The sequence below is a fragment of the Pyricularia oryzae genome, chromosome 3 (assembly GCF_000002495.2).
Source record: "Pyricularia oryzae 70-15 chromosome 3, whole genome shotgun sequence".
NCBI lineage: Eukaryota > Fungi > Ascomycota > Sordariomycetes > Magnaporthales > Pyriculariaceae > Pyricularia > Pyricularia oryzae.
The window spans coordinates 4,706,110-4,725,157 of record NC_017849.1 but is presented as its reverse complement, the minus strand read 5'-3'; the positions used below and the strand labels follow the sequence as shown (position 1 = coordinate 4,725,157).

Sequence of the window (19,048 nt, the reverse complement as noted above, 5' to 3'; positions counted from 1 at the left end):
AGGAAAAACTAGCAGATGGCAGCTAATTTAAAATGGCATTCATAATATCATATCTCAAGAGCTAGCTTTTGATCAGCTTACTTTCTCCCGTTCTCTGTTTTGAACAAGACAGGCGAATGAGAATCCGAGCACACCCATGTCATCCATAAATTCAAAGTCACAACGACAAGAGCGCCCGGTTAACAAAGCGGATGGCCCGAGAAGTTCAAGCGAATTGCTGTCTAAAACGGGTGTGGTACCTCGGCATATGTGGGGTCAGATGCAATGGCGTTGAACCATGCAACTGGGGATTCTTTCAATGTCTGGCTGCCTGGCGAACAAGGCCACCACTAAAGGCCAAAACTGTTAGGTCTAGAACTAATAGTAGGTTCCCCTCTTGTGGTACGGTACTCCAAATTGGCTACTGGTACTAACATCCTAGCAGCCTGGGTGGGGCCACCTTAACAACCACTGAATCAATTTAGTTTGTTTGTCGCGTGCATCACCAACAAAGTCGCGTTTGGTCCACCTGCCGCCATTGCCGTTTGTCAAGGCGTATAATTTTCGTCTCTTGCTCTCAACGGTCGCATTTCCAACAGCAGCACAGCCATTGTAGGGTCGCGGGAGGATATCATTTTGCTTGTAACAGCTGTCAAATAGTCCGAATCAATCATCGCGCTTTACGACTTTGACCAGCGCCACGCAACAAAGACCGTCGTGACGTGTGACTAATTGCTTGGGATCAGCCTCCCCCCTACCGTCACTGACTACCTTAGCTGTTTGGTCCAGACAGGCGAAAAGAGTTGTAAAATTCTCCAATCCGCCGGCTGATACATTTGGCCTCCTGAGCATTAGATGGACGACCACGATGCCCCCGTGGCGTCGACGGCAACGAAGCCCAAGAGACCTCTATTCAAAAAGCGCAAGGTAAAGTCTGCCTCAAACGCACCTGATACCACAGCCTCAGGGGAGCAGGGGGTTGGGATCTCGACCAATGTCAATCTGGACGAGGAGGAGGACGACGGCTTGAACCTCTTCAAGCGCTCCAAGGACTTTTTTCCCGTGTTCGTCAAAGACCGAGAGGAGGAACTGGCAGCAGAAACACGAAAATCAGAAGAATCGAGTGATCGGAAGCGTCGGAAAGTCTCGCCTTCGGCAGATCGTGCATCCCCAAAGTCGGATCTGTATGATGTATCCGAGGATGAGAAAGAACGCATTCGCATAAGGTGAGGATATAGTTGAACCTCTCAGGACCTGTCACGCATAATAGAATATTACATTGGAGCTGGGTTGACCAACATACCACTGAGCAGGCGAGATGAGAGACCACTCACCCCACCACCGACAAAAGACAAGTCATTGTTGAACTCTTCTGGGCGACGATCCGGCCAGCGCGGCGTGGGCAAGGGCAAAGTCAACGCCTCCCCCGCCAGCGCAACACCATCGAGGCGTGCGGCCGCGAGACCAGCCCCAAGTAGCTCCATCGTTATATTCGACTCGGAGGACGAGTATGTTCCCAGGCCTACGGCCAGCAGGAGGTCGCCAGTCGAGACCAAAGAGCCCATAGGGTCGCCGACTCCCACGAAGCAACAGGCGAACAATGCCAAACCGATAGAAATAGACGATGACCTTGAGGAGGTTGCGCCAGCTACCGAAAGCCTGGATGACGAAGACAATGAGTTTGCGCACTTTGTTGTCGCCGCGCGGGAACGTCGGGAAAACCAAAAAGCCGTCCGCGCCGCGGCCGAATCTGTCAGGGGCACAAAGCCAGTCGATGAACGGATTATCCAGGTCTTTGTGACTTCGAGGCTTCCCCCGCCCAAGATGAAACCGGTCGTCCTCAATACGGTGATGCGTAAGCCTATCAAAGTACTGCGGGACACGGTCGTGGCGTTCTCGGCCTCCAGGGGCCGGCCATTGACCGAGGAAGAGCAAAAGGGAGCGTTCCTGGTGTGGAAAGACAGTCGGCTGTACAGCTCCTCCACGCTCATGTCGCTCGGCGTCGTGCCGGATGCACACGGCGGCTTTTCAAAAACGGGTTCAGGAAATGCAAACGACGGCGTGACGGTCGACGGCCAGCTCCACTTTGAGTTGTTCACCGAGGAAATATACGCCGAGTGGATGCAACAGCTGGAAAAGCAGCGTCAGAAAGACCTGTACCAAACGATATCAGATGATGAGGGCGAAACCGGCCAAAAACCGGCCGCCGATGGACAGGACGAGGCTCAAGGCCAAGATGGCAAGAGTTCTGAAAAGATACGCATCTTCCTGAAAGCCAAAAACTTGGATCAGGTGAAGGCGTCAGCGAAGGCTGATACGGAGATTAGTGAGCTCGTCGCCGCCTTTCGCAATGTACGTAAGATTCCGGCAGACAAGCAGGTCGTCATCATGTTTGACGGTGACAAGCTGGCCGAGACCGACACGGTTGGGGATGCAGGGATTGAAGACAAGGACGTTGTTGATGTGCTCATCAAATGACAAAACACATGATGCATCTGGCGGCGTGACTAGCCATTTCTATCATGTTTAGCGCCCAGAAAATGTTATTTTACGAAATGATACCCAAATATGATAATCACAAAATACCTGCGCCTATGCACTTTTGATCGCAAGTCATGACTGAAATATGAATTCGAATATTTTGATGCGTCAATTTTCCGTGGATAAATAGATTACGCCCAAACCCGCAAAAAACAACATCATTACCGAAACCGAAACGCCATGTACTCCGTCATTCCATGCATATCAGACATGCTTTCAAAAAGCTCAGAACCTCTCCTTTTGCCTGGCGCTGATGGTCCTGAGGTTGCCGTAAACTTTGCTAGGGGGCTTGCCAAGAATCAGGTCCACAATGCTCTCCTGAGCCATCCTGACGTTCCTGAAGCTACCGAGAATATGGATCTAACGTTGTCGTCGAGTTAGGCCTTGTAAGATCAAGTGTTCAAGCGATTCGGGACTTCATAAACAATACAAACGTACCTTGCTGTCTGCCAGCACGATACGCGTGCGAGACGCATTCTCAATAGCAAACTTTGTCTTTCCGTCCTTACCAGCAATGCGACCAACACCACGAGCAAGATGATCGCCGGTCAGGGACTTGACATCCTTGACTGGTTTGTTGGGAGTTTGGTTAGCAACCGGTAATGGAATTTACAGCAAAGGAGCCACAACTTACTTTCAAAGGTTTGAATGTACAACTCTGGTACCCTGATCAGGGCAATAGCATCCTGGACTTCGAAACCCAGAGTGTATGCCTTGACAAAGTCCTCTGTCGGCAGCATGTTAGACCCATACTGTGTGCGCATTCGCAAAGGCATAAACTTGAGTATACATACCACCCTTCTGTAGAGATCCAGCCTCGGTTGTGTGCTCTGACGTCCTCAGCTCGACAGCCTTTGTCCTCGTGTTTACGCGCCTAAGAGTCGCAAAAACGTTCCCAAATCAGCACTTGCAGTTTCAAAGCAACTTCGGGCCCTCGCAGCGAACGAGAAAACCCCCTGGCATTAGTTGACTTACACCTGCAGTTTCAAGTGCTCAACCAGCGCCTCATATATTTGCGTCCAGTCCTTCTTGAGCGGCGTCATCCTGTGTGGCGGGATAGGCACCTTCCTCGTCTCCTTCATGACCGACGGTCCCTCGTCCTTTGCCGCGGAAAACTTTGGCCTCGACTCCTCGTCGACCGCCATCTCTGTGTTCTCCTCAGTGGGGGCGGCGATGTCGCTGGCAGCCGGCAGCGTCTGGTCCGTAGTGTCCAGCATGAATTCCTCGGCCTGGTCGGCCTCGACTGCCATACTGCCGTTGTCAGCGACGGGGGCGACGGCTGCGCCATCTTCGATAGCCGCTGTGGGCTTGACCGCTGTCGGGGCGGGCATCGTGTGCGGTGAACTCCGATTGTATGTAGCTTCGAATGTGTTGCGAAAGGCGAAGCAGCTATCGCTGGTGGTTGCAGTGTCCAAATCAGAATTCAAGATTTGTTTCTCCCGTATTTGCCAAATGTAGGTATGCAGCCAAACTAATTGCTCATGGCCCAGCGCGCGACTGTTTGCGCCCCTCTCCAGAATTTTGTGTTTTCTCGCCCAAACTTTTCCCCCCACCAATCCCGAAAATCATTTATCGATAAGCCGCACTTTTCACAGACCCTTGTCGCGAATCCGGGTCCACCGGGAAATAAGCCAAGCAGGGTGCCCCCAGACACTTCAGCGCGTCATAACTTTGCAAGTTAGACGAGCTCTTCATGCGCTGTGGAACGGTTCTTTGCGATTTTTTGCCAACCCATATTTGCTCAAGTTAACATAACAAACAAACAAGGGCCTTTCGGATGACTCAAAAAGCTTACCGCTGAAATTTCGAGCCTGATTTGATGGTGTTCACAGGGATTTGAACTATTTCACCGCCTATATAGGTTCTTTTCCAGAAGAAAGGTTGTGCCCCAGTCGAAGTCCAGAACGAGCCGGAAAAATCCCCCCAACGTCAAAGCTTCATTCAACATGACGATCCGCGACGACCATGCCTAGTACATCCAACCCCCAGCTTGGCCGCCAGCTCTGGGCGGCCATCCGGGATTCCATCGACATTTCCTCAGTTTGGATTCGGTTTCCAGTCAGGACACAGGCTGCGAGATCTCGCTTCCACCATCGACCAGAAGAAGCGCTGAGGTCGCTACAACAATCGCCATTCTCCTCCGCCAAACGATCGTTTCACACTTCAAATACATCACGGCAACGGACGACATCTACGATCTACACGAAGCATTCGCCAGCACACATTAAACGTAACTGCACCTCGGGAAGCTTGCTGCTCCTGGGCCTAGAAACCCCAACAAGCCCTTCGACGCAGACGACCGTCACGACATGCGCTGGGGCAGCTGCCGACTCTGTGCTGCTGGCCTCTGGCGGCAGCTCCAAGCCTAGCATAAGTGCACTGGCACGCCAAGCATGGCGCCGTAACGTACATACAGGCCGGGGAGGTCAGCAAACCCCCCGTAATGACCAGCCAAAGACTAGCAACGACGATGTCAAGTCATCAACCGGAAAGGATGGCGTTTCTGCAACAGGTTCAAGAGACGGCCCCAGCTCTGTCAAGTCCTCGGATCAGGCGAATGCTAGGCCTGATCTCAAATCAGAAGCAAATCCAGCGCCACATGAGGAGACTCTGACTGAATCCATGTCAAAGTATTTGCATATGCCCAAGATGCCTCACAGACCAACCAAGGAAGAGCTACTAGCCGCGGCCAACGGTTTCTTCCAGCGTCTCAAGGTTCGCTTCAAATGGCTATCCATTAGGAGTATGCGACCGTACAACGCCGACGAGTGGGGGGCGTTCGTATCTTGGTTCATGCTGGGTCACCTGGTTTGGATTCTAGTTGGAACAACCACATTTTTCTCGCTGATCATCCTGTTTGTGAACACGGTCTTTGCACAAGGTACGTTACTGACTGTGGCTTACTATGTGGGATTACTGTATTCTGCCGAGGCTGTCCAAGTCAAACCTGAAGCTGACACCAACTCTTCTAGAAACTCTTGCAAAATGGATTGGTGACTACCTGACCCAATCCGCTGGTGTGACAGTGGTATTCGAGTCCGCCATCGTGCCCAAATGGAAGGATGGTGTGATCACTTTCCGAAATGTCTTCATTTCACGCAGACCGGGACAGAGCAAGTCTTCTGTCAAGAAAGGCTCATCGACAAGTGCTGCTGCTGTAGCTGCAGCTAGGCAAACTCAGCCGTCAGAAGAGGATGACGGTAATTACACGCAGTTCGACGTTACTATCAACACAGTAAACGTCACCCTATCGTTTTATAAGTGGTGGAACGGCACAGGACTTCTGAAGGACGTAGAGGTCAAAGGAGTCAGAGGGGTATTGGATCGGACATCGGTCCGCTGGTCAGACGGGCCGCATGATCCCTTTTCATATCGGCACGTTCACCAACCTGGCGACTTTGAGATCGAGCACTTCAAGCTTGAAGATTTGCTACTCACCGTGCACCAGCCTGGCGGGTTCCGCCCTTTCCCAGTCAGCATATATTCCTGCGAGCTGCCTCAGCTCAGGAAACAGTGGTTGTATTACGACTTTCTCAACGCGAACCATTGCTCAGGTTCCTTTGATGGGTCGCTATTCACAATTCATCCTCGCCAAATACATGGAGTGCCCGCTGGCGAGGTAGGCGCATCTGCAGATCATCTTGGCGAGGCTGGTGCTTGGAAGAAGTTCAGCAGAATACGTATAGATGGATTGAAGATTGATCATCTCAACAGGGGCGTCGAGGGTCCCTTTGGGTGGATATACGAGGGCAACGTGGATATGGTGGCGGATCTCATGTTTCCAGCAGACGAAGATGACTCCCTGGGCAAGGTCATGTCGGACTTTTACGACAAAATGGAGGATGCAGTCACAAAGAACAGGTATCTTCGGATACTGGACAAGAACCACAGGGGAGAGCTTGGCGAACGATTAAGCGAAAGATTTTCAAGGCCTGCTACAGTACCTATGGTGGTGCTCGATGAATCCAAGGGCCATGTCTCCGATTACACCACGGCCGATGCCGACTTTGGCCCCTCATCGCCCTCATCACGAACCGAAGAACCTCGAACGCCTGAAGCTGTCGATGAGGAGGAGCCGCCGCGCTACCTGGTGATGGATCTTCGCATCCACCTGAACGATGTTCGCGCAGCCGTTCCGCTCTTCACTCACGACATATCATACATCTCGCAGCCCCTGGTGCGGCCCATCGTGGCCTACATCAACGCCAAGCGCACCTACATTCCTGTCACGTGCCGCATAGTCAAGCGCACCTCAGACTTCAATGGATCCTGGACCCTCTACGACAGCGGTTTGATGGATGACATGAGTGCCGAGGTGTACGACGCGTTTGCTCGTAACGTTGAGGACCAGCACTCGAGGGTCAGGAGACTGAAAAAGGTCGGCTTCTGGACGCTGAGTATGGTTGTCCATGCGCTCCTCGCTGGCGTCGCGGGCGATTTAATATAAAAAGAAAAAGGGAACGAACAGGCCAGGACCGGGTTCCGCGCTGTGTGGGGGTAAAACAGAACCAACACAACCCCCTTCTCAGTGACTTTCGTCTTCCTTTTGGGGACTTTTTTTCATGTATAATAACACATATATCTCTGGATTGTCACATATTTAGGTAGGCTGGGTAACAAAGGGCATGGTCAGCGCGTGTAGAATTGTTTTTTATTATAGTTGCGGCTTTTGGTCTGGTGTACAAAGAAAATTCTTAAATGTTTACTGAATGTGACCTACCCTTCGAGTTATTGGCCATGGAAGCACACAGATATTCACGAATCACGAATCCAGCCTGTTCCGCATGACTTGATGTAGCTTGACCAGTTCATTTCTATTAATCTTGATAACGGGCGACAACTCGCCCAATGTCCCGCTAAATGCCTGACAAATAAAAATCAGAAACGAAAAATTGCAATCTTGTACCCCTGGCTGATCTAGACACAAAAAAACACGACGACGACGGCTTCTACGCATGCGGAAGCCGTCCTCGTATTTCTCTTCTCCCTTGGCGCACTCGCAACCATGGTTAACCTCTTTCCGCATTTCATCGAGGCTTATAGTCTCTTTTGGCACAAAACACCATTTCGCCCTTGAAGACAATCCCTTTCCGATTATCCCATCCAACCTCATATGCACATTAACAAAGACTCTCCCTTTCCCTTCCCCGGAAACGAGTCGAGTCGTCGCCATCTTGCATCACAGCGCTGATGGCAAGAACAAGATAGTCCCCCCAAGCGAGGACTGGTTTTCCTCCCCCTACAGTTGCCCTCTGGAGTCTTGACCCCGCGCCAGTGGCGCGTGGGTAGGACACATCCCGCGACTGATGATAAGTCTGTTTTGGGTGTTTGCAGGCCGGCTCCAGCGCCGATCTATGGTTGGATTCCCCAAGACGCAGTCTTTCTTTTCGCAGGGGTTTATTGGCAGCAACGAAGCGAGAGGGGGAATATTTGATATTGAAAGGCTGTGAGGCGCCTTTCACATAAAGTCGTCGCTACAAAACAAAGTTAGCATCTTCTTCTTGGATCTCTGTTCCGTCTAGTCCCAAAGTTAAAAGAAAGTGCAACTTACTCTCCGAAAGTATCCTCATACGAGTTGGTGTCAGTCACGCCAGCCCTGTTAGCGACCAGCGAGGTCTTTGTCTTGGCGGCCTTGGTCTTCTTGGTTCCGGCGGCGGCCTTCTCCTGCTTCATCTTTTCGTTGCTGAGGGCCGTGAGCTTGCTCGAGATCTTCTTGATGTTCTCCGAGGGCATGTCGGCGCACAGCTGCCTGACAAACTCCTCCATAAAGTTGTTGTAGTGCGGCTTCCTGCCAGAGCTGGCCGTGATGAGCGGGATCAGGGCCTGGCGCATGTCCTCAAACTGCGTCTTGGTCTTGGGGTTGAAGATGGGCATGTCGGACAGCTCAACCGTCTTGGAAGGGTCCGACGGGTCGATGCTGACGCTGGTGCTGGCGGCCTTGACCTTGCGGCCCGCGGGCACACCAATGTCACCAAACAGGTCCTCGGCGTGGGCGAGATCGGCCTCCTTCTCGGTGCGACGGAGGCGCTCGCGGCGCTGCGACTCGGTCTCGTCGTCACTCTCGTCCGACTCCTCGGCCTCCTTGCGACGCTGCTTGTGCTCGTTGATACGGGCGGCCTTGGTCTTCTTGTTGGCCTTGGCTTCGGCTTCGGCCTTGGCCTTGGCCTCTGCGGCCTTCTTTGCCTTTTCGCGCTCTACCTCCGAGTCTTCGGCGGCATCCCACGAGTCGAGGACCTGGAGAGGGTGTGGGGGGTTAGTATTGGGGGATTTCCGAGCTTGGCGAATCAGATGCAGAGCAACATGGCGGCGACGTCACATACATCGCTGTCGTTGGCCTCCTCGTCATCGAACTTGCGGCGGGGGACTGAGACGGCAACCGCGGGGGAGGACTCGTCGGAGCTGCCGGAGGAGGACTCCTCATCTTCTGATGCGGCGGATGAACACTCGTTAGCAGCGTACAAGATGCGCAAAATGAAACAGAGGCGCCATGAGGGGTTGTGCGCATTGCGCGTGTGGTGTTGCTGGCATGAGACAGTCAACTACCTAGTGACGATGGACTTACCCCACTTCTTTGTTGGCATTTTGATGATGTTGATTTGTGAAATATGTTTCGAGGCTGATAACTGATCGAGATCGGATCTTGACGGGCTGTTGCGCCGCAATAAAATAAAAGCGAAACGAGGTTGTAAAGGCAAGAGGGGCTTGAAGAGATGGTGTGAAAGGAAATGTGATTTGGGGTTGAAAAATAGCGCGTAAACAGCAAACATAAATCAGGACACGAATGCAGGCCCAAAGGCTGTCCACAAACCTAAGTCAAGTCTTTTGTGCGTCAACTGCCCTGGCCCCAGCACTTTCAAATCCGTTCCGGCAGCGCGACACTTTTTTTTTTTTTTACTATTATTATTCTACCCGTTTCTTCTCTCGTCGTCAGCAAAATTTACCCCTCCATGGGCAAATCACACGCCAAAATAGAAATTGCAGGGGGTGATCCCACAACCTGGGCGGGCCACATGCCAATGCTCCATCGATGCCCAAATATGCGTCATAGTACCGTTGACTTGCACTGAAGCGAGCCTCCGGTCTATTCCGCTGCTGCAAGTGGTGGATTCCTGACTTTCTTTGTCAATGTAGAATGTCACTCAAATGACCATAAAACACCTCGCCAACCAATCATGATAGTCTTTCCGTTTTCAGATATTCCACCGATCCTTTCGGCGCTCTCTGCCATCTTAAACCCTCTGCACCTCTTAATTTCCTTGGTTTGCCCAATGTCAGCTTGCTGCGTGCATGATCAACGTCGTTACAGTACTTTGCAGAGCCAAGCCTTAAATGAGCAAGAAGACGGCCGGGCTGTCGCTTCAAATATTGCAATGTGCATACTCGCAAAAGTTGCAATTTTAGGGACACGTTTTCTACGAGCGCCTTGACAAGAACCAAGTATCATCTTCCAAAGTTGAGAATTTGCTTTGAAGCCAACCCAGAGAAGGTCGATTCTATTGCAAATCAACCGGTCCAATCAATATAGTACTAACAATGTAAATTTATTTCGACCTGCATACCTACTTGGATACGTCAACCACACACCTAGGTAGGTATGCAGGCATTTGTGTGAACTAAGCTGCTTGTGCATACCGGCCCCAGACCTACGGTTACGGAAGCGCTAACGACTATAACCGTCTTTGACCTCAAACCGGATTGAACACGGAAATTTCCGAATTACAAACAAGCAAAGTAGATATCCGGGCCATCTAAGCGGTTCAAACCACGAAGAAGTCGTCGGTTTTTGTTATTTGTCTCTCATACCCCGAGATAAAGCCAAAAGAGGTGACTGGAGGTTGAACAGGCCCACTTGATCGTGTCAGGACTGAAGGTACCTATGTATATCCGCTGAGAAAGTCTGGGTATAACCAGGCAGAGATTTTTTTTTTCTCATTGTAGAAGTTTCTGCGAGGTTGCCTGTGATTGACACAAGGCGTCGGCAAAGCAATCCAGCATGGCCATGTTGTGGATACGAGCAGCATCAGCCAAGCTTCCTTCCTCACTACATAACCTATGTTGGTTTACTTGGATGTCATCTTCGCAACCAAAATGTCGGGCAACTTTCAAATTTTTAAATCCTTGATTATTGCCTGCGGCGCGATTCGGGGTTTGTTCTGTATTTACTTCAGCAAACTGAGTCACTCATTGCGGCATGCGCTAATATTCACTTCGGCGAATTCAGCCCTACAAGTGGGAAATACGGAGTAGCCCATCCATTCACCAACAGGGTGGACGAAAATCATGCGGGACGGGCAGAGCGGCTCTGCTCAGACCAAAATTTGACCATCTACCGGTAGGCGACGTTGTTGCGATGGGCCTGCAAATGACTGCTGTGCCACCTTATAATCTGACCCGACAAATCCCGAGCCCAATCACCGTCCATCGCCTAGCTTCCTACAACCCCCATTGATTATACTCAGCTGACCTTGCCTTAATACTCCTGCAAGCCTAGGATCAGGACTCAGCACTCCGTGTAGCCTGGGCTTTCGGGCTTTGCGCCTAAAGTTTTGTCTCTTGTCTCCCCGGTATTGCTAGCATGTATACTTAGGATTGGTGCCTCCGTTGAATTTTCGTTTTGCAATGGCCGACCTCGTAACTAGGACCCGGTATCAATTCGTAAGGAAGCGCTGGGCATGATTGTTTGACGTCTTCGTTCCACGACGCATCCCACTGCATGGTGCTTACACCCCCAATATGGAATCGACCAATTGATATAAATGCAACGAAGACCCGTAGCTGACGGATGACTGCTTTGCTTATCCTGAGGCACATGCCCTATATATCAAGCTCACCCACTTACATACTACCCGCATACTCACCTTTCAATCTCACCCTACTACTTCGTTTATCAAACGAACACTGAACGTACCGTCTTGATGCTTGTTCATCAGGTCAACACGAAGCTTTGCTCAGCAAAGCAGTTCACACACCTTGCCAAAGTGGTGACACCTGCCCTGTCCTACCAGGCTTCTTCTGTGTACTCGGCAAACCTCCCTCGCCTAGCCGCTTCACCTCGCCTCTTCTCCACCACGAGCTCCGCGCAGCTCCGAGACTTCTTCCCAGTCAAAGAGACAGAACATATTCGCCAGACGCCGCCAACATGGCCGCACCACGGCCTGACGGAGAAGGAGATGGTGGATGTCGTCCCCGGCCACCGAAAGCCTAGGACTCTGGGCGATAAGTTTGCCTGGAGTCTGGTCCGGATTTCTCGGTAAGAGCTAGATTTATAGTTTCTTATATGATTTAATGGCAACGCCAGAAAACAGAAAAACTGATAGTCGGTCTCTTCTGCATAGCTGGGGCATGGACAAAGTCTCAGGCCTCTCGTCGGAGCAGCAGCAAATCAACAAGGGCAGTCCGACAACGTCAATCGTGGCCGCCAAGCCCTTGACCGAAGCACAATGGCTCAGCCGTTTCATCTTCCTCGAGTCCATCGCGGCCGTGCCTGGCATGGTGGCCGGCATGCTGAGACACCTCCACTCGCTCCGGCGTCTGAAGCGCGACAACGGCTGGATCGAGACGCTGCTCGAGGAGGCGTACAACGAGCGCATGCACCTCCTGACCTTCCTCAAGATGTGCGAGCCGGGCTGGCTCATGAAGATACTCATCATCGGCGCGCAGGGCGTCTACTTCAACGCCATGTTTGTCGCATACCTCATCAGCCCCAAGATTTGCCACCGCTTCGTCGGGTACCTTGAGGAGGAAGCCGTGCACACGTACACCAGGAGCATAGAAGAGCTGGAGAGAGGAGACCTGCCCAAGTGGTCCGATCCGAAGTTCCAGGTGCCAGAAATTGCCGTATCATACTGGGGCATGCCAGAGGGCCACAGGACGATGCGAGACCTGTTGTTGTATATCCGAGCCGACGAGGTGAGTTTTTCCCGGCTGTTTTTTGAGCTCCAAAAGTATCCACCAAGTATAAATCAGCATGCTGACTAGATCGATTCTCCTAGGCGAACCATCGTGGTGTCCATCACACCCTCGGCAACCTGAACCAAGTTGAGGACCCTAATCCGTTCGTCAGCGACTACAAAGGTGACAAGCCGCGGCCTGTTGCAGCGTCACGACCAGAAGGTTTTGAGCGGGAGGAGGTTATTGGCAAGGAGGTTATTGGCAAGGAGGTTATCGAAAAGGATGTTATAGGAAAGGAGGTTCTTGGAAAGCAGGTTTCAGTTTGAGGAATCTGCCACTACGCAAGACTGACACAAAGAGAAGAGAGAAGAAAGAAACATTTTGTTGTTTTGGCACAACAGATGACATCCAAAAGTTATCTGTCTGCCTGCGTTTAGTTGTATACCCGAGTCTAGCTCTCCCACGTTTTGTAACATAGACCTTTTGTTTGCTTGCCTCTTTGCACGGAAGACTCGCTGATGTTAGCTTTTGTCAGGCAATGGCATATCACATGAGCTGTAATAGTCATGAGGAAAGCAAAGCCACATGGGGAACAACCCCGAGCATGTTTGCTCGGAACGCAACCGTTCGGCTAACTAGGTACATTGTGTGTTGGAATGAGCTTGCCGCACTCCCCCTCAACCGGCCCCTTCAACCGGGGTTCAACTTCGCACTAAAGGGGTGGGTGTGAGTTGGGTTGGAAGGAATGCAAAGTAAACCAATCCAGGCAAACGAGGAATAAGGTCCTAGGAACATTAAGGTTCACGGCAGCCCTATGACTGCCGACCTCTACCAATCTGCAGGTGCTCGGTCGTCGGGCTACAGTGCATGGATGTCTTCGCACCCCGTCAGCTTGCGATCCGGGTCGGCGGCGGCATTAGAGCACGGCCCGCGAGTAGCACAGCCTCGAAGCAACGCCTCCCGTTCGATCCAACCTAGCCTGTCTGTAGCGTGCAATTACTTTTCAATTGGACGAAAACCTTCAGCAAGCCTCTTGTGTTTACCGGTAGCAGCCGGTGCCGTAGATAGTTTGTACCACGTACAAAACGGTGTGTACCTGGCTTCATTGGCGAGTTTTCGGGACCGTTGCTACAAAAGAAGGGCTCGGTCGATCAATAGTTTTAACTGGAGCCAAGCTTGTTAATCTATTTCCGTCACATAATCCCGGGTTTGATTGGATGAAATCCGTCAAAACCATGGATGATGTGAGACGATGGGTGAGATATGGATCGATGAGGGGTTAATGCTGTGCAAGGGCGACGGCTGTTGAACGAACCGAAAGGAGCAAATCAAAAGTTTGTGCAAAATATCGGATCGCTTGCTTCTGCCTGGAGCTCCTCGCCGGTTTGTTAAACTCTACCGTGTGATCGGTGATGGCTTTTGTAATAGTAAGAAAAGGAAAACCTTGTCTGGTCCAGTAAAAAGATCCGGCGCGTTGAATCCAAGGCACCTTTGGTACGGAATTTCGTATCGTCTGATGGACTTGGTGGGGTTCCCAAGCAACCAGCGTGGAGGGACCTTGCTTGCGGAGGGTAGGTACCCACCTCGGTAACTGCCAAACTTTGAGCGCAAATGAGCTATTCGACGCGAGGGATACACAGTGCATAAACCCCTTGTCGCATTTGGCGCAAACTGTTCTGCAATCATCCACCACTCTGTTCATGTACCAGTAGGTAAGGTAGTTTCAAAGATGGCCAAGCGCAGCAAAAAGAGTAGACAAACAAGTTAATCCAGTCCAAGTGTCATCGGTTCAAGTAAAATTCAGCGAGGTCGGATGATTTTACCCATTCTTGCTGCCTTTATTGTAAGGACTGAGTAGGTTCTCCGTATCAATTTCATGTGATATCCAATGTTACCCTGGCACGTATCGGCCAACAATCTACCTTCGGTAGTGCATACTCATATGTACTGTACAGTATAAGTGTTCATCGAATGTTGTGGGCTTGGACATCGTCAGAAATTAGATCTTGTACGTGGTACCGTACGATACGTTGACTAAAACAAGGAGAAATTCATAACTACCACGCAGATTATTACCATGGAATTTTTCGAGACGTCTCGGTTCAACCGCGAAATCAATGATTGATTTATTCATGCAATCGTCCGCACCCCTCTTGTTCCTGACAGCGAACCATCATCGCCAGCACTGCCTCCATGTCATCCTAGGTGTTATCACGACACGAGCCGTCGTCTGGTCCCTGACTTGGTCTGGTTTCGACGTATATGTTTGACAAGCTGTGTAGTAGCGAGAACTACATGGCTCACGAGTTGGAATCAGGCACGAGAATATGGTAACCGTAATTTCATGACGCCAGGATGTTTGTGCCAGTTGAGAGGGATCAAAATATCTACCTACCTTAGGTACCCAGGAGCTAGTTATTCAAGGACCTGACCCAGCAAAAACACAATTTCCTGAAACCGGCTTTTATAAAATAGAAATTTACTGACACTGCTGTTGTCACGTTTCGGGTCAAGGCAAACAAGCAACAGCCAAGGAATGAGATTGGTTATACATACACTTCGGCGAGATGGAACAAAAGAAATGACGGTGTACACATACCTACCTTAGAGGCCATACGGTGTAGGCCAATCTCACACATTCAACGCAGGACACACAAGTTTGCTAGTTGCATTACCAAAAATAACTGCTCCTGCCTAGTTCGATCGTGTAGCCTCGACCAACATTAGCCTGACCGCCGCCGCCGTTGTGAATTACCTACCGGTCTACCTACCTAAGTATCCAAGCAAATCACTGGCAACTGTTTTAAAAGTCCGTCATCCAAGTCGTCGGACACTCTTACGTCTATGTTTGTATTTGGTAGATCCGAAAAGGCACGCGTCCACTTTTGTGCTGCTCGTCATCAATTGGAAGTTACCTGGCGTGCTGCCTCAATTTCCAATTTCGTAGATCCCCACCCACAGGCCGTGTTTCGACCAATCGTGCCGTACTGCATACTGCGCCGGTGGTCGGTACCTGCCTCCACTGCCTACAAGTACATACCTGCACCGGCCAACGGCTTGGGCAGGTCGCCCCAACCCACTCAGCAACTTTAAGGTTCCTCCTCCATTTTTGCCCGCGGATCTTAATCCACCACCACAACCCCTCGAATCGGGCGCTTGTCGCAACGACCTGTCGAGATAACATCGTATCGCAGCGTATCTCATGGCATCCATCTAGTTCTAATTCTAGTTCTAGTTCAAATCGCGTTGACAAACAATCATCATACTTTGTTTTCCCACTATCCCTGCTCGAGGTCGACCACGGGATTTGCATCTCTATCCCAAACACGGCTCCTCCATTCCCTTCGTCGCGGGCACTTCCCTGCCAATCCCGGGACCGACTTGATTGGTTCTGCCCTGCTGTCAGCTCGCCAAAATACACAGCCCCCCACATCCGCTAGGCACTGCCACCACACCACGAAGGCTGACTCGTTTTCTGCCTCGTCTTGCTCGAGTCTTGCCTTGCCTGGTCCATTCTCATCTGCCCGCGTTTTGCGTCTGGTGCAGGTTAGGTTCCAACCCACAAGAATAGGCACAAGCTCTTTGCTACGGTGTGTGCGCGCGCGACTTCTCCGTCATCACCTCTCTGGTGAGACCGCTCTGCACCGCGCCGAAACAACCTTAACAGTACGCCCACCATTCCAACAGCTACGGTGCGCAGCACAGCACGGCACTGCACCAAATCGAATCGAATCGCACCACCCGCTGCCACCGCATAGCTTTCGCCATGGATCAGTTGCAGCACCACCAGGGTCCCGGGCGCGCTCGTTCGCCATCAGCCGCCAGTACTGGCGCTGCCTTCCAGCAACAACACCAGGAACACCCGCAGCCTCATATAAGAAGCCACTCGCCGGCGCCTGCGCCTCAGTCATTCTCGAGCCCCCAACATAATGGTCTCGGGCTTGGTATCGAACATTCGCAGTCCTTCTCAGGCTTCAACCCCAATCCTAGCGACTTCCTCAACCCCCAACCGTCTCAAACGTTCCCAAGCCAGGGCCAGCTAGACCCCTCATCCTTCGACGCGACTCAGCCGTTCGACAGCAACAACCAGGCCCAGCCAGGATATTCACAAGAGTTCTTGAATAATAACAACAACTTTGGCGGCTCTGACTTTTCTCTTTTCCCTCCTGCAACTACAGAACAGCTCAGCACGCCCTTATTTGTAACGGGAGACAATCAACAGCAGCCGCCCCAACTCAGCACCCCAGACCTGAACATGAGCACGTCCCAAGTCCACCATAGCCCGACACCTCCCCACCATCTGAAGCCGGAACCGCATCAACCCGGCTCCGCCCACCAGTCCCCGTCATTCAACCAGCACCAGTTCTCGTCGCCGCCTGCCCGTCACTCGCGCCATGCCTCGTTAGGTCCTGAGGCGGCCCTGCTACCAGGCCAGGTCGACTGGAGCGGTACACAGTTTCAGGGACACAGGCGCACCCCTTCAGAGTATTCGGATGTGTCATCCGTTGCTCCATCGCCCAACCTTGTCAGCCATGATAGCTTTGATCATATCGAGCATAGCCCGATGCAACGGCCCGTCGATACGGCCGGCCTATACCAGGAGCTCCACGGCCTGGGGAACTTTAGTCTCGCCGATCCCCCGCCTCCTCATGCTCACAGCCCTGATCTAAGAGGCAGGAGTCCGTCGCACAGCCCAGCAATCTCCCCGAGGATCCCGCCACAGCAGCTGCCCGACATGAACCAACCCAACAGTAGCTTCATGCTTCAAGGCCAGAATGGCTTTGGCACCCCCCAGATTGCCCTGCAGTCCTCCGAGGCCTTTCCTCAACTGCCACAGCATGGCTTGGCGCAGATGGCGGCGCCGACAATCAACATCGATTATGCGCCGACGAACCTGAGAAACTTTGAGGGCAGACCGATGATGGACTCTGATGCGCTGACCCCGCCGGATAGAGGTTCGTGGACGTCCTTGCTTGTTTTGCTGTGTTGGAACGGCCAAGCATCCACTTCGCGACGATAATGAATCAATGCTAACACAAAAGTTTATACTTTAGGACGCGTAAGAAACCGCCCACGTGCTGTCACGGATCCTTATGCCAATGGAAGTACCGCGCCTCTTCCGCGACCTCTTGGTACAGCCAGCTTGTCTCCCAGCCCAGGGCTGTCATCAAGAGACTCATCGCGCTCCTTGTCACCATTGGATCGCTCGATACCACCAAATAAGAGGCGTCAGTCCACCTCTGCGGTGCCCAATAATGTCATGGCCCTACGTCTTGCAGACCCTGAATTCGCAGCTCAGGGCAGTGGAGACGGGACTGCGGCAGGCGGCGGGCCGAAGCGGGTCCAGAAACACCCCGCAACATTTCAATGCTCATTATGTCCGAAGCGGTTCACTAGAGCCTACAATCTTAGGAGCCATCTGCGCACCCACACTGATGAGAGGCCGTTCGTGTGTACGGTGTGCGGCAAGGCGTTTGCTCGGCAGCATGATCGGAAAAGGCACGAAGGCCTGCATTCTGGAGAGAAGAAGTTTGTCTGCAAGGGTGACCTTAAAGCTGGCGGGCAATGGGGTTGTGGCAGGAGGTTTGCCCGTGCCGATGCGCTGGGTAGACATTTCAGGTCTGAGGCAGGCCGTATTTGCATCAAACCTTTACTAGATGAGGAGATCATGGAACGGCAAAGAATCTGGCAGGAGCAGCGCATGCAGGCGGCGCAACACCAGCAGCACATGATGATGCCGCCTCCAGGCATAGACCCCAACACCGGATATCCCGTGGACGCTGCTGGTAACTACTCATTACCGGCCGCGATTTTGGCGCAGTATCCTGCCCTTGCCCAGATGAACTGGGGCACGGCCGGCGGCGGCATCGATGGCGGATCAGGCATTGAGGATGATATTTCGGGCCGCAGTAGCTTTGATGCCAGCGATTACGACGATGCCGACGATGGCGGATATGTGTCTGGGCCCGGGACCGGATTTGGTCAGGGCGGCATGAACGAAGGGTTTGGTGAAATGGGGTACGCAAGTGACTACGGTGGTCGCTAGTCTTGATGACAATTTGATACGAGATGCCTGAGTTGCCCAGACATTTGATGAACGGCGGGATTGTTCCATTTTATGACTACTACCTGGATGGCCACTTTACGTTTGGATAACGATGTTTGATGTTTTAGCATTGTGGAGCTCTCAGCCATTCCTGGGTGCGAATACTCGGCGAGGGCTTGAGACCCCCCCTGTGATGGTTCCACGGATCTACGTTTTCTTATTTCTTATTCCTTACTCTTTGTTAAGCTTTGTTTTGGGTGGTTTGCCCTAGCCGAGCATAACGACCTTGATGGTTTGTTTATGTACTTTTGCGGGGTTCGGATTCCATTTGCCTCTTATACCTTTTCTCGCGGTTGTCCTGTTGTTATTTCTTTTTATATAGACGGCATTTCTTGGATGCCACAGAGATACCAATCCTGTTCAAGCTATTGCTGTATGCTTTACATATACCACCAGGCTGTGAGATAATGTGCTTTCTTGGTTTTCCTCGGAAAGAGGGGTTCGACCAAAGTCAACTTGCCATCCGATCCTGATGATTGCTGTCGAATATTACAAATCCATTACTGGACCGCATCCCATTGACAAGTGACA

The 19,048-nt window shown here is 51.8% G+C and overlaps 6 protein-coding genes across 6 annotated transcripts; 4 read left to right on the top strand and 2 right to left on the bottom strand.

Moving 5' to 3' along the window:
- The first annotated feature begins 473 nt into the window (after window positions 1-473).
- Window positions 474-2,584, top strand: MGG_05137 (uncharacterized protein). Its single transcript, XM_003712619.1, has 2 exons — window positions 474-1,205; window positions 1,293-2,584. Exons 1-2 carry the CDS (start codon window positions 835-837, stop codon window positions 2,455-2,457), a joined length of 1,536 nt encoding a protein of 511 aa, XP_003712667.1. The 5' UTR covers window positions 474-834; the 3' UTR covers window positions 2,458-2,584.
- On the bottom strand, window positions 2,510-4,020 carry MGG_05136 (pre-rRNA-processing protein PNO1). The gene is made up of 5 exons (XM_003712618.1): window positions 3,496-4,020; window positions 3,315-3,394; window positions 3,155-3,247; window positions 2,959-3,089; window positions 2,510-2,880 (listed from the first exon to the last, which is right to left on the bottom strand). Exons 1-5 carry the CDS (start codon window positions 3,849-3,851, stop codon window positions 2,746-2,748), a joined length of 795 nt encoding a protein of 264 aa, XP_003712666.1. The 5' UTR covers window positions 3,852-4,020; the 3' UTR covers window positions 2,510-2,745.
- Window positions 4,021-4,203: 183 nt separating this feature from the next.
- MGG_05135 (mitochondrial distribution and morphology protein 31) lies at window positions 4,204-7,322 on the top strand. The gene is made up of 2 exons (XM_003712617.1): window positions 4,204-5,401; window positions 5,493-7,322. The coding sequence occupies exons 1-2, from the start codon at window positions 4,486-4,488 to the stop codon at window positions 6,965-6,967; spliced, it is 2,391 nt and encodes a 796-aa protein (XP_003712665.1). The 5' UTR covers window positions 4,204-4,485; the 3' UTR covers window positions 6,968-7,322.
- On the bottom strand, window positions 7,298-9,409 carry MGG_05134 (uncharacterized protein). Its single transcript, XM_003712616.1, has 4 exons — window positions 9,083-9,409; window positions 8,841-8,944; window positions 8,072-8,754; window positions 7,298-7,994 (listed from the first exon to the last, which is right to left on the bottom strand). The coding sequence occupies exons 1-4, from the start codon at window positions 9,285-9,287 to the stop codon at window positions 7,979-7,981; spliced, it is 1,008 nt and encodes a 335-aa protein (XP_003712664.1). The 5' UTR covers window positions 9,288-9,409; the 3' UTR covers window positions 7,298-7,978.
- Window positions 9,410-11,435: 2,026 nt separating this feature from the next.
- On the top strand, window positions 11,436-12,737 carry MGG_12936 (alternative oxidase; the record flags this gene model as incomplete). Its single annotated transcript, XM_003712615.1, has 3 exons — window positions 11,436-11,770; window positions 11,856-12,429; window positions 12,513-12,737. 3 exons carry the CDS (start codon window positions 11,436-11,438, stop codon window positions 12,735-12,737), a joined length of 1,134 nt encoding a protein of 377 aa, XP_003712663.1.
- Window positions 12,738-15,474: 2,737 nt separating this feature from the next.
- Window positions 15,475-18,893, top strand: MGG_05133 (uncharacterized protein). The gene is made up of 2 exons (XM_003712614.1): window positions 15,475-17,366; window positions 17,466-18,893. The coding sequence occupies exons 1-2, from the start codon at window positions 16,178-16,180 to the stop codon at window positions 18,455-18,457; spliced, it is 2,181 nt and encodes a 726-aa protein (XP_003712662.1). The 5' UTR covers window positions 15,475-16,177; the 3' UTR covers window positions 18,458-18,893.
- Window positions 18,894-19,048: the final 155 nt, after the last annotated feature.

Coding starts and splice junctions, on each gene's coding strand:
- MGG_05137 (XM_003712619.1), top strand. CDS start 835: ATGGACGACCACGATGCCCCCGTGGCGTCGACGGCAACGAAGCCCAAG. Junction 1,206..1,292: donor AAAGAACGCATTCGCATAAG/GTGAGGATATAG, acceptor ACCACTGAGCAG/GCGAGATGAGAGACCACTCA.
- MGG_05136 (XM_003712618.1), bottom strand. CDS start 3,851: ATGCCCGCCCCGACAGCGGTCAAGCCCACAGCGGCTATCGAAGATGGC. Junction 3,248..3,314: donor TGGATCTCTACAGAAGGGTG/GTATGTATACTC, acceptor TGCTGCCGACAG/AGGACTTTGTCAAGGCATAC. Junction 3,090..3,154: donor GTACATTCAAACCTTTGAAA/GTAAGTTGTGGC, acceptor CCAACAAACCAG/TCAAGGATGTCAAGTCCCTG.
- MGG_05135 (XM_003712617.1), top strand. CDS start 4,486: ATGCCTAGTACATCCAACCCCCAGCTTGGCCGCCAGCTCTGGGCGGCC. Junction 5,402..5,492: donor GAACACGGTCTTTGCACAAG/GTACGTTACTGA, acceptor CAACTCTTCTAG/AAACTCTTGCAAAATGGATT.
- MGG_05134 (XM_003712616.1), bottom strand. CDS start 9,287: ATGTTTGCTGTTTACGCGCTATTTTTCAACCCCAAATCACATTTCCTT. Junction 8,945..9,082: donor AATGCCAACAAAGAAGTGGG/GTAAGTCCATCG, acceptor CCGCCGCATCAG/AAGATGAGGAGTCCTCCTCC. Junction 8,755..8,840: donor AGGAGGCCAACGACAGCGAT/GTATGTGACGTC, acceptor CACCCTCTCCAG/GTCCTCGACTCGTGGGATGC.
- MGG_05133 (XM_003712614.1), top strand. CDS start 16,178: ATGGATCAGTTGCAGCACCACCAGGGTCCCGGGCGCGCTCGTTCGCCA. Junction 17,367..17,465: donor GCTGACCCCGCCGGATAGAG/GTTCGTGGACGT, acceptor TTTATACTTTAG/GACGCGTAAGAAACCGCCCA.